At 38.9% G+C, this 12,796-nt stretch overlaps 1 protein-coding gene across 1 annotated transcript in view; it reads left to right on the forward strand.

The window, feature by feature from the left end:
* Positions 1–12,796, forward strand: part of CPQ (carboxypeptidase Q) — a 293,090-nt gene that overhangs the window by 42,130 nt on the left and 238,164 nt on the right. Inside the window, exon 2 of the mRNA XM_026659134.2 lies at positions 1,983–2,447. Within this exon, the coding sequence (XP_026514919.1) occupies positions 1,983–2,447 (465 nt within the window). The remainder of the gene's footprint in view (positions 1–1,982; positions 2,448–12,796) is intronic.

Below are 12,796 nucleotides of genomic sequence, written 5' to 3' on the forward strand. Positions count from 1 at the left end.
CCCCCCCCCGCGGGGGGGGCGGCGGCCAGAGGCTTTTTCGCCTAGGGCGGCGAAAAAGCCAGAGCCGGCCCTGACAGCAGTATATTTGAGTATTTTACTGTTTTTACTGGTAACCTCCATGTATGTACGTATGTGTCCATAACAATTTCTCAAGTCAGTGATGATAAAATGAATAGTACATGTATCCAGAAATATTTGTTAAATGAATAGAAGTGAAGAAGAATACATGAAAATATAATGTGGACAGCTTAAAATAATACTTTGGCAGTAGAGCACTTTTTTCATTTTCAAAGCACTTTACAAGCAATCACTCAATTAGTCCCTTGCCCCTGCACAGAACAATTATTACCAAGAATAATATCCTTTGTAGAGTAAACCGTACATTTTGCATTTAGAATTAAGATTTTGCTAAAAAAACCCACATGTTTTGATCTCTGTGAAAAATATAATTTCTTACTATCGGTTATAAAGAGTGTATGAATGTGTGAAAGGAGTATATCAAACCTTCCAGGGACTAGTTGGCATAGTATTCTTATTTTTAAAAAGGTCTCTTAACATCTGTAGATTTAGGGCCATCTAAAGGGTTTTAGTTTTCATTATTAAACTTTTTAAAAGTGTTTAACATCTAAGAGCATAATATTTAACATTCAGATAGCAGCTCAATTTAAATTCAAAGGAAGTGTAACAATTCTGTCCTCTTGTGTATAAGAATGAATAGTTTTACATATTCTACCTTCCAATTATTTTATAACAAAAAACACAACTAAGAAACTTACAAGCTTTCAAATGCTTCCAGAAGTTCCTGGGTCAGTTTACTTGTATTTTAGACAAACAATCTTTTTTAAAGAGGTTGACAACTTGATGGAGATAAAACCAGTTGAGAACATCTAAAGTAGGGATAATGAAGATAGTTGCTGTCTTTTAAAGCATATGGCTTTAACAAAGATAAATATAGGTACCTAAAACAAATGTCACACGTGCAAATATCTGGACTCAGACATAGAGATGCTATATTGTGAAATATTTGGTCACCCTCTGGTAACTGAAGCCATGTCCTAAGTGTTGTTTGACTGGCAGGCTAGAGAATGCCAATATTCTACATGTTAATCAGAAGAGAAGTAACATGTTGGTAATGTATAATCATTCTTCAGAGTACAATAAGAGATTATAGGAGTGTGGGTACTGTATAGTGCATACCAGATACCTGGCAGGTATGCATTCCAGATTATTGAATTGTTAAATATTATTCAAGGGTAGAAGTTGTGGGTTTTGTGGGCTGAGAAGCCTTGAACCAGTCACTTAGGGCCTGATTTTCAGAGGCGTTAAGCACCCCCAGCTCCCATTGACATCAGAAATTCCGGCCCCAAGTGACTGGCTAGGAAACCTACTTCTCAGTTTAACCTCACATCTCTGCGATGGGGAAATGAATTCTTATCTCATGGTGGCATTGGGATTTATTTAACATTTGTAAATTGCTTTGAGATCTTGGTATTAAAAGTACTATATAAAATGAATATTATTGATTTATAGAGCTGGTCAGTATGAAACAATTTTATTCACAAGAGATTCGGAAGACTTTTTGTCCAGATGTATTGTGTGCTGACAGTAGTAATGCGCTTTGTCCAGTGTTGGGTTAGCAGTAGGGGCCAATCCTGCTTCCAGTGGAGTCAGTGGCAAACATCCCATCGACTTAAATGGAAGCAACATTGAGTTTTTATTTAGTGCAGAATACTATTATTTAAAGAGATGTTGCATTCCAGTGGGTGAAATGTCTTTTTAAACAGCAATAAAGTTTGTGTCCAGTTGTTTAAGTATCTTTTTGTGTTTGTCTTCAATAACTCTGTCTCTAAGTTGAGTTTACTTCTCTGCCACTTGAGTTTGCTTTGATCAGATTTGTTTTTATCTTAGCCTGCTTGATAAATAACAAGAGTATCGCTGATAGCTGAATGATTTAAAATTGTGTTTTTCCCCCCCTCCAACAGGGCATCTGAGTAAAAGAAAAGGAAGGAAAATGAAATTCCTATTCTTAATAGCTTTCATCCATCTCTTACCACAATGCACCGGGAAACCTTTAAGCTGGGATGAACACCAACATTGGCACCAACACACATTCAAAGAAATTAAAAGAGAAATAGCTGGGTATTCCGATATTGCCAAGGCTATTATCAACCTTGCTGTTTATGGCAATGCCCAGAACAGATCCTATGAAAGACTGGCACGTTTCGTTGACACCATTGGACCTAGACTCAGCGGCTCCAAAAATCTAGAGATGGCCATCAAATACATGTTCAGTGTCCTGCAGGAGGATAGGCTGGAAAATGTCCACCTGGAGCCTGTAAAAGTGCCTCACTGGGAGAGGGGAGAAGAGTCTGCTATGATGTTAGCACCAAGGAACCACAGCATTGTTATATTAGGACTTGGAAGCAGTGTTGCAACTCCTCCAGAAGGTAATACTTTACTACCTTTTGACTTTATTATATGTTACTTTTAAAAATCAAAATGTATAATGGTACTAAAAGAATCCTCCAAATCATGTCAGTAGACAAGCTAGTCCTCTCCCTCTGCCATAAAAATGCTGCGAGCCAGAGAGAACTATCTTTCTGGAACTTTCTGTGTGAGGTGTTACTTTAGGAACTTGCACTGTATTTAACTGGAGTTGGCAAAGCTCCTTAAGTTTGGCCTGATTTTTTTTTTTTTTATTATTATTATTATTATTATTTATTATTCTTTGAACACTAAAACTGTAGCCTGTTCTCAAAAGAAGTCATCTCTTTCTGTAACTGTCTGCTTAAGGTTTTGTCATGATTGCCAATTAAAGGCAAAATGGTAGTCAGCCTCAGTGACTATTCTGCTTCTGGTAATTTAGAGAAATTTGGACTTCCTCAAATCAGTTTACTAAACTGTGGTGCCTCAAATGCTAATGACTTGTGAACTCAGCTTTCTAATCTAGACAAAAAGGATGGGGCTGCATTGTCCAGGGCGTCGTACCATATACAACTATTGTGTGTTCCTCATATAGTCTTATTTCCATAATACTTTATGCTATTTAGAAAATTATCCTCTGTGAAAATAATCTTGGTTATGAAAGCTGATCAGTAAATTTTAATAAAGGCTAATTTTATTTCTTAAACTGTATACTCATCTTGGCAGGAGAGAGGTGTGTGTATGCACACGGAGCGCCTAGCACATGATGAGCACTACTGAAATACACATTGTAAAAGCAATTTCATTTTTGCTTGGGAAATTTTATATTACAGCATGCAAGTAAGGGACCCAGGACAAATTGGAAATTTAAAATGTAAATCGAAAATCAGTGTCATGATTTGGTGTCAGGACAACTTGTTGTTATACATTTGTCAATTTTGGAGGGGAAGGGAAGATGATGGTAGAGTTGCCAGGTGCCCAGTTTTTGACCAGAAAGTCTGGTTGAAAGGGGACCTGTACAGTGTCCAGTCAGATGTACCGATCAGACATCAAAAGTCTGGTTACCGATGGGGGAGGGAGATGCTGAGTCATCAACCTGCGCCAGTCCCTGCTCAGCTGAGGCCACCTCCTACCTGCATCTCATCCACTCAATGTGCAGCGGCAGTCAAAAAAAGCGAACAGAATGTTGGGAATCATCAAGAAAGGGATAGATAATAAGACAGAAAATATCATATTGCCTCTATAGAAATCCATGGTACGCCCACACCTTGAATACTGCATGCAGATGTGGTCGCCCCAGCTCAAAAAAGATATATTGGAAAAGGTTCAGAAAAGGGCAACAAAAATTATTAGGGGTATAGAACAGCTTCTGTATGAGGAGAGATTAATAAGACTGGGACTTTTCAGCTTGGAAAAGAGGCGACTAAGGGGGGATATGATAGAGGTCTATAAAATCATGATTGGTGTGGAGAAAGTAAATACGGAAGTGTTATTTTCTCCTTCTCATAATACAAGAACAAGGGGCCACCAAATGAAATTAATAGGTAGCAGGTTTAAAACAAACACAAGAAACTATTTTTTCATGCAACGCACTGTCAACCTCTGGAACTCCTTGCCAGAGGGTGTTGTGAAGGCCAATACTATAACCGGGTTCAAAAAGATAGATAGATTCATGGAAGCTAGGTCCATCAATGGCTATTAGCCAGGATGGGCAGGATTGGTGTCCCTAGCCTCTGTTTGCCAGAAGTTGGGATTAGGTGACAGGGCATGGATCACTTGATGATAACCTGTCTGTTCATTCCCTTTGGGGCACCTGCCATTGGCCACTGTCGGTAGACAGGATGCTGGGCTTGATGGACCTTTGGTCTGACCCAGTATGGCCGTTCTTATGTTCATGGGCAGTCAGTCAGCAGGCTCCACATCAGGCTGCAGCTCCCGTCCCAGCTCCCTGAGCAGAGGGAGCCCAGCTGTGAGTGGGGGTGGGGACTTGAGGGGGTGGGGAGAGAGCAGTGAGCGATGGTGGGAGGAGGTAGAGGAGCAAGCTTGGGGCAGGGCCTGGGGGAAGAGGTGGAGCAGGGTGAGGGTCTGGTTTTCAGAAATTAGAAAGTTGGCAACCTACGATGGGGGGTAAACTTGTGCCTAAAATGAGAAACAATTAAGAAACATTAGTAAAATCAGCCTACTAGCCCATAATATTTATAAGGCTTAGTGTTTGTAAAACATATTTATAGTGTAGGTTAAACCCATTCATTAGGTGTTTAGTTTTTTTTCATCCATTCCACTTCCTATCCAAGCTATTTACAAAGAAAACAAAAACTTTGTTCCCACTCTCAATCAAGAGTCATTGATGAGCACCTCAGTAAGAAAACTAGTCTATGCACAATTTGCCTTCCTCAGTTATTTAGTTATTTACACTTGCCTTGTCTTACTCCTCTAGTTTTTTCAGGGAGACACTAAGTTTGCACCTTCTTAAATGGGCTCTACCTCTAATCAGGTTCTTCTCCTTCATTTGACTTCAAATGCGCTGACTGTTGAAATGTAATTGCTGTAGACAATAGTCTGGCTCCCAGCCAGGAGAACTGTTTTGTCAGGAGAGGTTGGCTTGGCATTGATTTGTGCATGTATGGGGAAGCTGGCAAGGGTGTCACCTGATAAAGAGGGAGGACGTGGTCATTCTGGGATTATTGGCCATTTTCTCTCTAGCTGAAAAGTAGAGAGGAGCAACCCTGCATGTAGGGCCTGCATTAGATGTGGGCATGAAGAGGCTGTCTGCTTTCCTGTGCTCAGTTGGCCCCAGGACTCCCAAGAGAAGTGGTCAGAGTAGTCAGGGGCAAAGGAAGCAGGCTGACCTATGGAGAAAATGATTCCATATTGTAGCCCTCAATCCATGTGGTGAAGCAGAAGTACTCTGGACAGCCCAACGGACACTGACTGACTCCCTCCTCCACCCCCAAAGAATGGCGTGGGGAAGAAAATGAGCAGAGAAATGTATAGGGTTTAGTTTTCAGTATGATCTATATTCTCTTGTGCATTATGTGATTAAGTAAAGGAGCAAATGTGTTTAGACTTGAGCAAAGTGTCTGAGTGTGAGTCATGTGTTTCATAACCACTGCATGCCTCCAAAGGAAAGTAAACTATGAACCAGAAGCTTCATACCTTTGGGGTGGAGTTCTGGGAACTGGAGTGTTTAAGTACAGGGGAGTTTGAGGAGTCAAATGAAGGAGAAGAACCTGATTAGAGTTTGAGGAGTCTGGATTTTGCCCAGAGGGTCTAGGTGGCTGGACTGCAGGTTGCAACTCTCAGGAGGGAGTTAAGGGGGAGTGATTTATGCATTATGGGCATGTGCCTAGGGACCCTGGGATTGGGGCAGTGGCTGGGCTCTGTTCAGGCTTTGTAAGCTGAAAACACCCAGGGACTCAGAGGTGTGGATTCCTCTCAGAGCAGTCCAGGGGGTGGCTTGAAGGGAGAACCCAGCCAACTTTAACTAATGTTATGTCACCCCAAGATCAGTCTGTCTGTTTGGGCTCTGACACTGGGGAAGATATGCAGAATTGCTAAGTATTAGTGAGCAGGGCGCGATCGCGACCAGCAGCGGCAATTGGAAAAAAAAAAAGCCGCGATCGGCAGCGGCAGTTCAGCAGCAGGTCCTTCGCTTCTAGAGGGAGTGAGGGACCTGCCGCCCCCGAATTGCCGCAGATGCCGCCCCTCTCCCTTGGCCGCCCCAAGCACCTGCTTGTTAAGCTGGTGCCTGGAGCCGGCCCTGTTAGTGAGCTCCTGCACTCTCTCTGATAGTTGAAGTAACTGCACAATTTAGGAGGTGCCTAGAAGGGAAATCCCCACTGCACAGGACTCCTAAGACAATCCAACAAGGGGGGTTAGAAACTGTGCTGCTTAGAGAGGTGCCCACCCTAACAAGCACCTTAGTTTCAAACTTGAGACTGAAAATATATTGTCAGGTCTGGTCTACACTACAGAGTTAGGTCGACATAAGGCAGCTTACATCGACCTAACTATGCAAGTGTCTGCACTTAAATTTCACTCACGCCAAAGTAACTGCCCGCTATGCTGACTTAATAACTCCACCTCCACAAGCGGTGTAGATGTAGTTAGGTCAACTGTAATTGGCTTTCAGGAGCCATCCCACAATGCCCTATGCTGAAAATGCTGGGGATTGAACCCAGGGCCTCATACATGCAAAGCATGCACTCTACCACTGAGCTACTACAATTGATACACGCGCTCCTGGTGAGGACGTGCACCACCGACACAAGGAGCAAAGTGTAAACATGCACAAGCGATGTAATGACTGTGGTGGCTGTATGCCAACGTAAGTTAGGTCGACTTAATTTTGTAGTATAGAAATGGTTTCAGACTGTTTTCTAAGATGGTGTTTGTCATTTCTGACTCCTGGGCAATTCATTTCCCAGACCTACTCCCTCTCTCCCAGATAGTGCTGTTTCCTGTGTCCTAATTCCCAGAAAAGAAGGAAGGAAGGAGCTACAGTAAATCACTTGTGAAATATTCTGATTAGTCCCCTCAGAGATTCATCAGCATTATTGATTTTTCATTTTATCCAAGAAGTTGTGGGAGTGTTTCATTCTTTGCTTGAAATACTGTAACTAAAAGCCCATGAAGCAACATCTGAGTCTTCTAGCACTGAATTGCTATTGGCTCATGGGAATGAGCATTATAAAGATCCACAAATGTCATGCTTAGTTTCTCTTTGAAAGAGACATCGCTGTAAACCTACAGATTCAGCTATTAGAACTTCCCAATCAATGTAATGTTGATTTTCTCCAAACTTTTACAGAATAGCTTGTCTGAAGACTCATTTTTTTGGAAATGCATAGAACAATTCATTTGATGTTGGAGCATTCCCAACGTTTTGCTCTGGTGGGGAATGATAACTTTCACTTAGGGTCTGATGCACTTTGTCAAGGAAGCAAAAGGCAGAGCATTTTTGTCCAAGGAAGATGATGCAAGGATCAGACCATTTTTGAACTCCAATCTCCATACTTTTTTACACTCTTTCTGTATGAGTAATATAATAAATATAGTTACAGTTACTGCTAACCTGCTTCAGGGTAGTACTGCCTGGGCTAAGTATTATGTCAAGATGCCATGTTTCCAAATTCAGTCTCTTAAATAAATAAATAAATAAACACATAAATAAAACGAGGTAGGGAGGGAAGGCTAGAATACTTTAGTAAAGAACAAATGTATTTTCACTTTGTTTACACCAAGATTTTAAGGTGTTTTGCTCAAATGAAAGAATTTCCCTTTGAGCAAAAAGTAAAGATGGGAAAATTTCAGCCCCAAAGGTAAATGTTTAGACAATTATTAGGAGATTAAAATGGAAATTGTTTTACAGTCTTAAATTGTTCTTTCATTTTTAATTTTTTTTATTGTTGTTACTTTTATAAAGGGTTTTCTGCTCCAGAGCTGATTTTTCTAAGGGACTTTTCAGTTAGTTTCTTCCTTGTCAGAGTAGATAGGGAACAGTAAAATTGACTAGACACATAGTAGAAAATAAGCAGCCTGGAAAAAATACAGAAACATGTATTTTGTAAGCTTCTTCAATTTCAGTAATAGTGGTATACTTGTAACAATAGTAGGTCCCAACTTTCAGAGAAAAATGTAGTTTTTTCCCCCTCAAGTTGACACAGTTCCTTTTAAGTATCGCAGGTGCTTTAATTCCTTTGAGAAATCTGTGATTCTGACATTTGTCTGCAGGGCTCGGTTTCAAGGAAAGGCTGGCTCAATAATGGAGGTTCATCAGAGACCTAGTTTTCACTTTTCCTTTGATCTAGCCATAATGCCGAGACTCTCATGTCTGCATTAGTGAGGGCAAAAAAATATCCCTATGAGTCTCCCAAAGAGGTCAGCAGGAGTTGAAAATACTCAGCACCTCATAGGGCTGGGTTCAGAGCTAGCATCTTAAATTGAATGTTACCAAGAGCTAACAAGCTAGAGGTTTACCATATTTAGGCATTGTCCCGATCTTATTTCCAGTGCTTCAATATTGGCAAAACATACAGATTCTATATAGAGACTGTGTTGATTTCCAGTAGTACTGATTATACCCCAAAAACTTTGAAGGAAAATAGATATAATTGCTGCTTTGGGGATCCCATAATTGAGTAAAAATAGTAGTTTAGCAGATGTTCTACCATTAAGCTATCAAAGAACTCGTATTTGTGTATGTTAAAATGAATTTTATATTTCCTGATAGATATCTTACTTTGTTATCTCATTTTAGAGATAACACATATAACCTAACTTAAACATTTCCTACAGCGAGGAATATTTTCTGATTTCTATTTATTTTTTGTTTCAAAGAAACTGAAATCTAAAGAGAGGAAGGTATAATATTTTAGCAGAAACTAGGGCTGTTGATTAATCGCAGTTAAGTCACACGATTAACTCAAAAAAATTAACTGCGATTAAAAAAATTAATTGTGATTAATCGCACTGTTAAACAATAAAATACCAATTGAAATTTATTAAATATTTTTGGATATTTTTCTACATTTTCAAATATATTGATTTCTATTACAACACAGAATACAAAGTGTACAGTGCTCACTTTATATTATTATTTTTGATTACAAATATTTGCACTGTAAAAATGATTAACAAAATAAATAGTATTTTTCAATTCACCTCATACAAGTACTGCAGTGCAATCTCTTTATCGTGAAAGTGTAACTTACAAATGTAGATTTTTTTGTTTGTTTTGTTTTTCAGTGCAGTTATGTAAGTCTACTTCTTGTTCAGCCAATTGCTAAGACAAACAAGTTTATTTATATTTACAGGAGATACTGCTGACTGCTTCTTATTTACAATGTCACCTGAAAGTGAGAACAGGTGTTCACATAGCACTTTTGTAGCCAGAGTTGCAAGATATTTATATGCCAGATATGCTAAACATTCATGTGCCCCTTCATGCTTCGGCCACCATTCCAGAGGACATGCTTCCATGCTGATGATGCTCGTTAAAAAAACAATGCGTTAATTAAATTTGTGACTGAACTCATTGGGGGAGAATTGTATGTCTCCTGTTCTGTTTTACCTGCATTCTGCCATATATTTCATGTTATAGCAGTCTCGGATGATGACCCAGCACATGTTCATTTTAAGAAAACTTTCACAGCAGATTTGCAAAATGCAAAAGGTACCGATGTGAGATTTCTAAGGATAGATAGAACAAGGTTTAAGAATCTAAAGTGCCTTCCAAAATCTGAGAGTGACAAGGTATGGAGAATGCTTTCAGATGTCTCAAAAGAGCAACACTCAATGTGGAAACTACAGAACTCAAACGACCAGAAATCAACCTTCTGCTGGTGGCATCTGACTCCGATGATGATAAAAATGAACATGTGTTGGTCCACTCTGCTTTGGATCGTTATCGAGCAGAACCTGTCATCAGCATGGAAGCATGTATTCTGGAATGGTGGTTGAAGCATGAAGGGATATATGAATCTTTAGTGCATCTGGCACGTAAATATCTTGCAATGCCGGCTACAACAGTGCCATGCGAATGCCTATTCTCACTTTCAGATTACATTGTAAACAAGATGTAGAGCAGCATTATCTCCTGCAAATTGTAACCAAACTTGTTTGTCTGAGCAACTGGCTGAAGTAGGACTGAGTGGACGTGTAGGTTCTAAAGTTTTACATTGTTTTATTTTTGAATGCAGTTATTTTTTGTACATAATCCTTCATTTGTAAATGAAACTTTCATTATAAAGAAATTTCACTACAGTGCTTGTATTAGGTGAATTGAAATATACTATTTCTTTAGGTTTTTACAGTGCAAATATTTGTAATAAAAATAAATATAAAGTGAGCACTGTACACTTTGTATCCTGTGTTGTAATTGAAATCAATATATTTGAAAAAGTAGAAAACATCCAAAAATATTTAAATAAATGAAATGATATTCTATTACTGTTTAACAGTGAGATTAATTGTGATTAATCTTTTTAATTGCTTGACAGCCCTAACAGAAACCAATTGTGGCTGTTTAAAAACAAACACTGTTAACAAACAATTATTGGCTCTGATCCTGATCCTATTGAAGTCAGTGGCAGTTTTGCTACCTACTTTAGTGGGAATAGCCCTATTATTCCTAAAATTGTGTTGACATCTGTAGTGATGCTATTAAGAGTGAGTACATCAAAACCAAATTGGCTGTTTAACATTAAGCTTCATAAGCAAATCAACAAAATTATTGGTTTTTCCAAACAAAAGGACCAAATGGGTGAACAACATGTAAAATTTTGAAGAGAATATACTAGCAAGGACCCTTCATACACCTTAGTGCACCTCACTGGGACAGTCCTAATTTGACCCAAGTAGGTTCACACAAGGGTATTAAATTAGCAGATTTGTGTTATTTAAAGATGTAAATGTTTGGGAGTTTTTTGGTCAAGCTTCAAGGGAAAGTCAAATATTGTACTGGTTTTCTACTGAATTTTTCCATATAGTTTCCAAAATGTTGTTAAAATGTAATCTATTCAAAACTATCTGGAGGTTTAGAACTCAAATGAAAGAGTCATTAACAGTGAATTAAATATTGAATAGAGCACAGCACACAAAGTGTTGTCTTTAAATCTTTAAAATCAAATATCCAGATGTCACATTTATTTTGTCTGACCAAGTGGACACTGTAAAGAAAAACCTGGAGTGGTATCAATAAACTCATGTTGATCTTGTAATACTGGTATTTCATGCACCATGTTATGCAGTGGTTTAACAATAAAAAGTCACATTTCTCCTACAATTATCAAAAATTGTAATTCTATTTTTTTCTATTTTTTTCTAAATATAATGTTTGCAGGTCTCCTTTAGTGTATGATTACTGACATGATCCACAAGTAGATACCACAAATGATGTCAGAAAGCTCTCTGACATTAAAATTTATTTGAAAAGTTTTACGTTTTACGTTTCTGTCTAACAAACTGTAACCATATCAACACACATACTCTAGCTTGAGTAGTAGAGGCCTGCAGTTTTGGTGCTGACAATTCCTAGTTCAATCCCTACAGGTGTCCATAATATCTTTCTATAGATAGCCATACTCTATTACCAAATCCCGCCAAGATGAGACTTCAGGTTGTGTGAGCATTGGACATGCAGAGCAAGCTTGTTGAAGACAATAGAGTAGTGTCCCAGTGTGAATAACAGCCTGTTACTTACAGCTAACAGCATTATTCCTTTGGCTTGCTTGGTGCAGAGCCTTGTGTTTGGGGCGAGGTTCAATACTCACTAAAAACTTTGCTGGCTGTACTTATGTAGCACAGTTCTCTGCATTTGCTTAAACCAAACTGCTACAATAAGATCTAGTATTTGTTGGAAGATGTAAACAATAGACTTTTTTTAATAATGCATAGGGTTTTTTTCTTTTTTAAAAGAAGTGTACAGTACATTTAGTCTGTGAGCTATGCATCATCATAGCCAAATAGCCTCATATCCTCTTGGATACCCTTTCTATGTAATTTTATGTTTATGAAGTAATTCTTCTTGCTGTTCCAGGCGGTAAGTGAAATCACATTTTCCAAAAGCATCTTCTGATTTTACAGAATCTCTGATAAAAGTCTTCTGCCTCACTGCATTTTCCTACTTTGGTCTGCACTTCCTTCCTCCCACCCCCTCTTAAAATGCTTACTCCCCCCCATCCCTTTGTATTATAATTATCCTCAATACGTATTTGTTTGTGTTGGCCTAGCAGAGCTGTTTTTGAGGATTAATTATAAGTATCATTAATTATATTGCAATACATAGTAATAGTTTTCAGAAGGATAAAATCTAGGATGTGAAACTTTTTTTTCTTCTTCTTCCAGCAGTTTGACACCAGGTTTAACTTGCCTGATTTCTTTGGAAGACCAAAACCTGGGCCAGGTTTGCCAAAAGACTTGCTGAGTTCTGTGGGGCTCTTTGGCACAGCTGAGCTGATTTCTCCTTTCAGCTGGAAAGCAACACAGTGAAAAAGTGTCAAATTTGAGCTCTTAATCACACACTTCTCCGTCCTTTTATGTCTAAAATTTGAGATAGGAATAATGCTGAGAAAAGAAGGTGTCCACACAGCAGAGCTCAAAGCTCAGTAGAAACAGGGTCCTTTCCTCCACCCAATTTAGGAAACTCCTTGGAGTAGGCCCATTTGAGTGGCTCACCTTCTAAACGCTCTGTTTAAGGTGTGCAAGGGTGAGCCCAACCACCATGGACCTTTTGAGGACTATTGCAGAGCAGCTTTCCTTCTGCTTAGTTTAGGATATACTCAGAAGCAGAGCTTCTCTCCTGTTCCTTCTGTGCAGCAAACTACACAGGAAAGGAGCTCTTCTATTACCTTTTATATTTATATTACAACAG

The sequence above is a fragment of the Terrapene carolina genome, unplaced genomic scaffold (genome assembly GCF_002925995.2).
Source record: "Terrapene carolina triunguis isolate 2854851 unplaced genomic scaffold, T_m_triunguis-2.0 Scaffold58, whole genome shotgun sequence".
NCBI lineage: Eukaryota > Metazoa > Chordata > Testudines > Emydidae > Terrapene > Terrapene triunguis.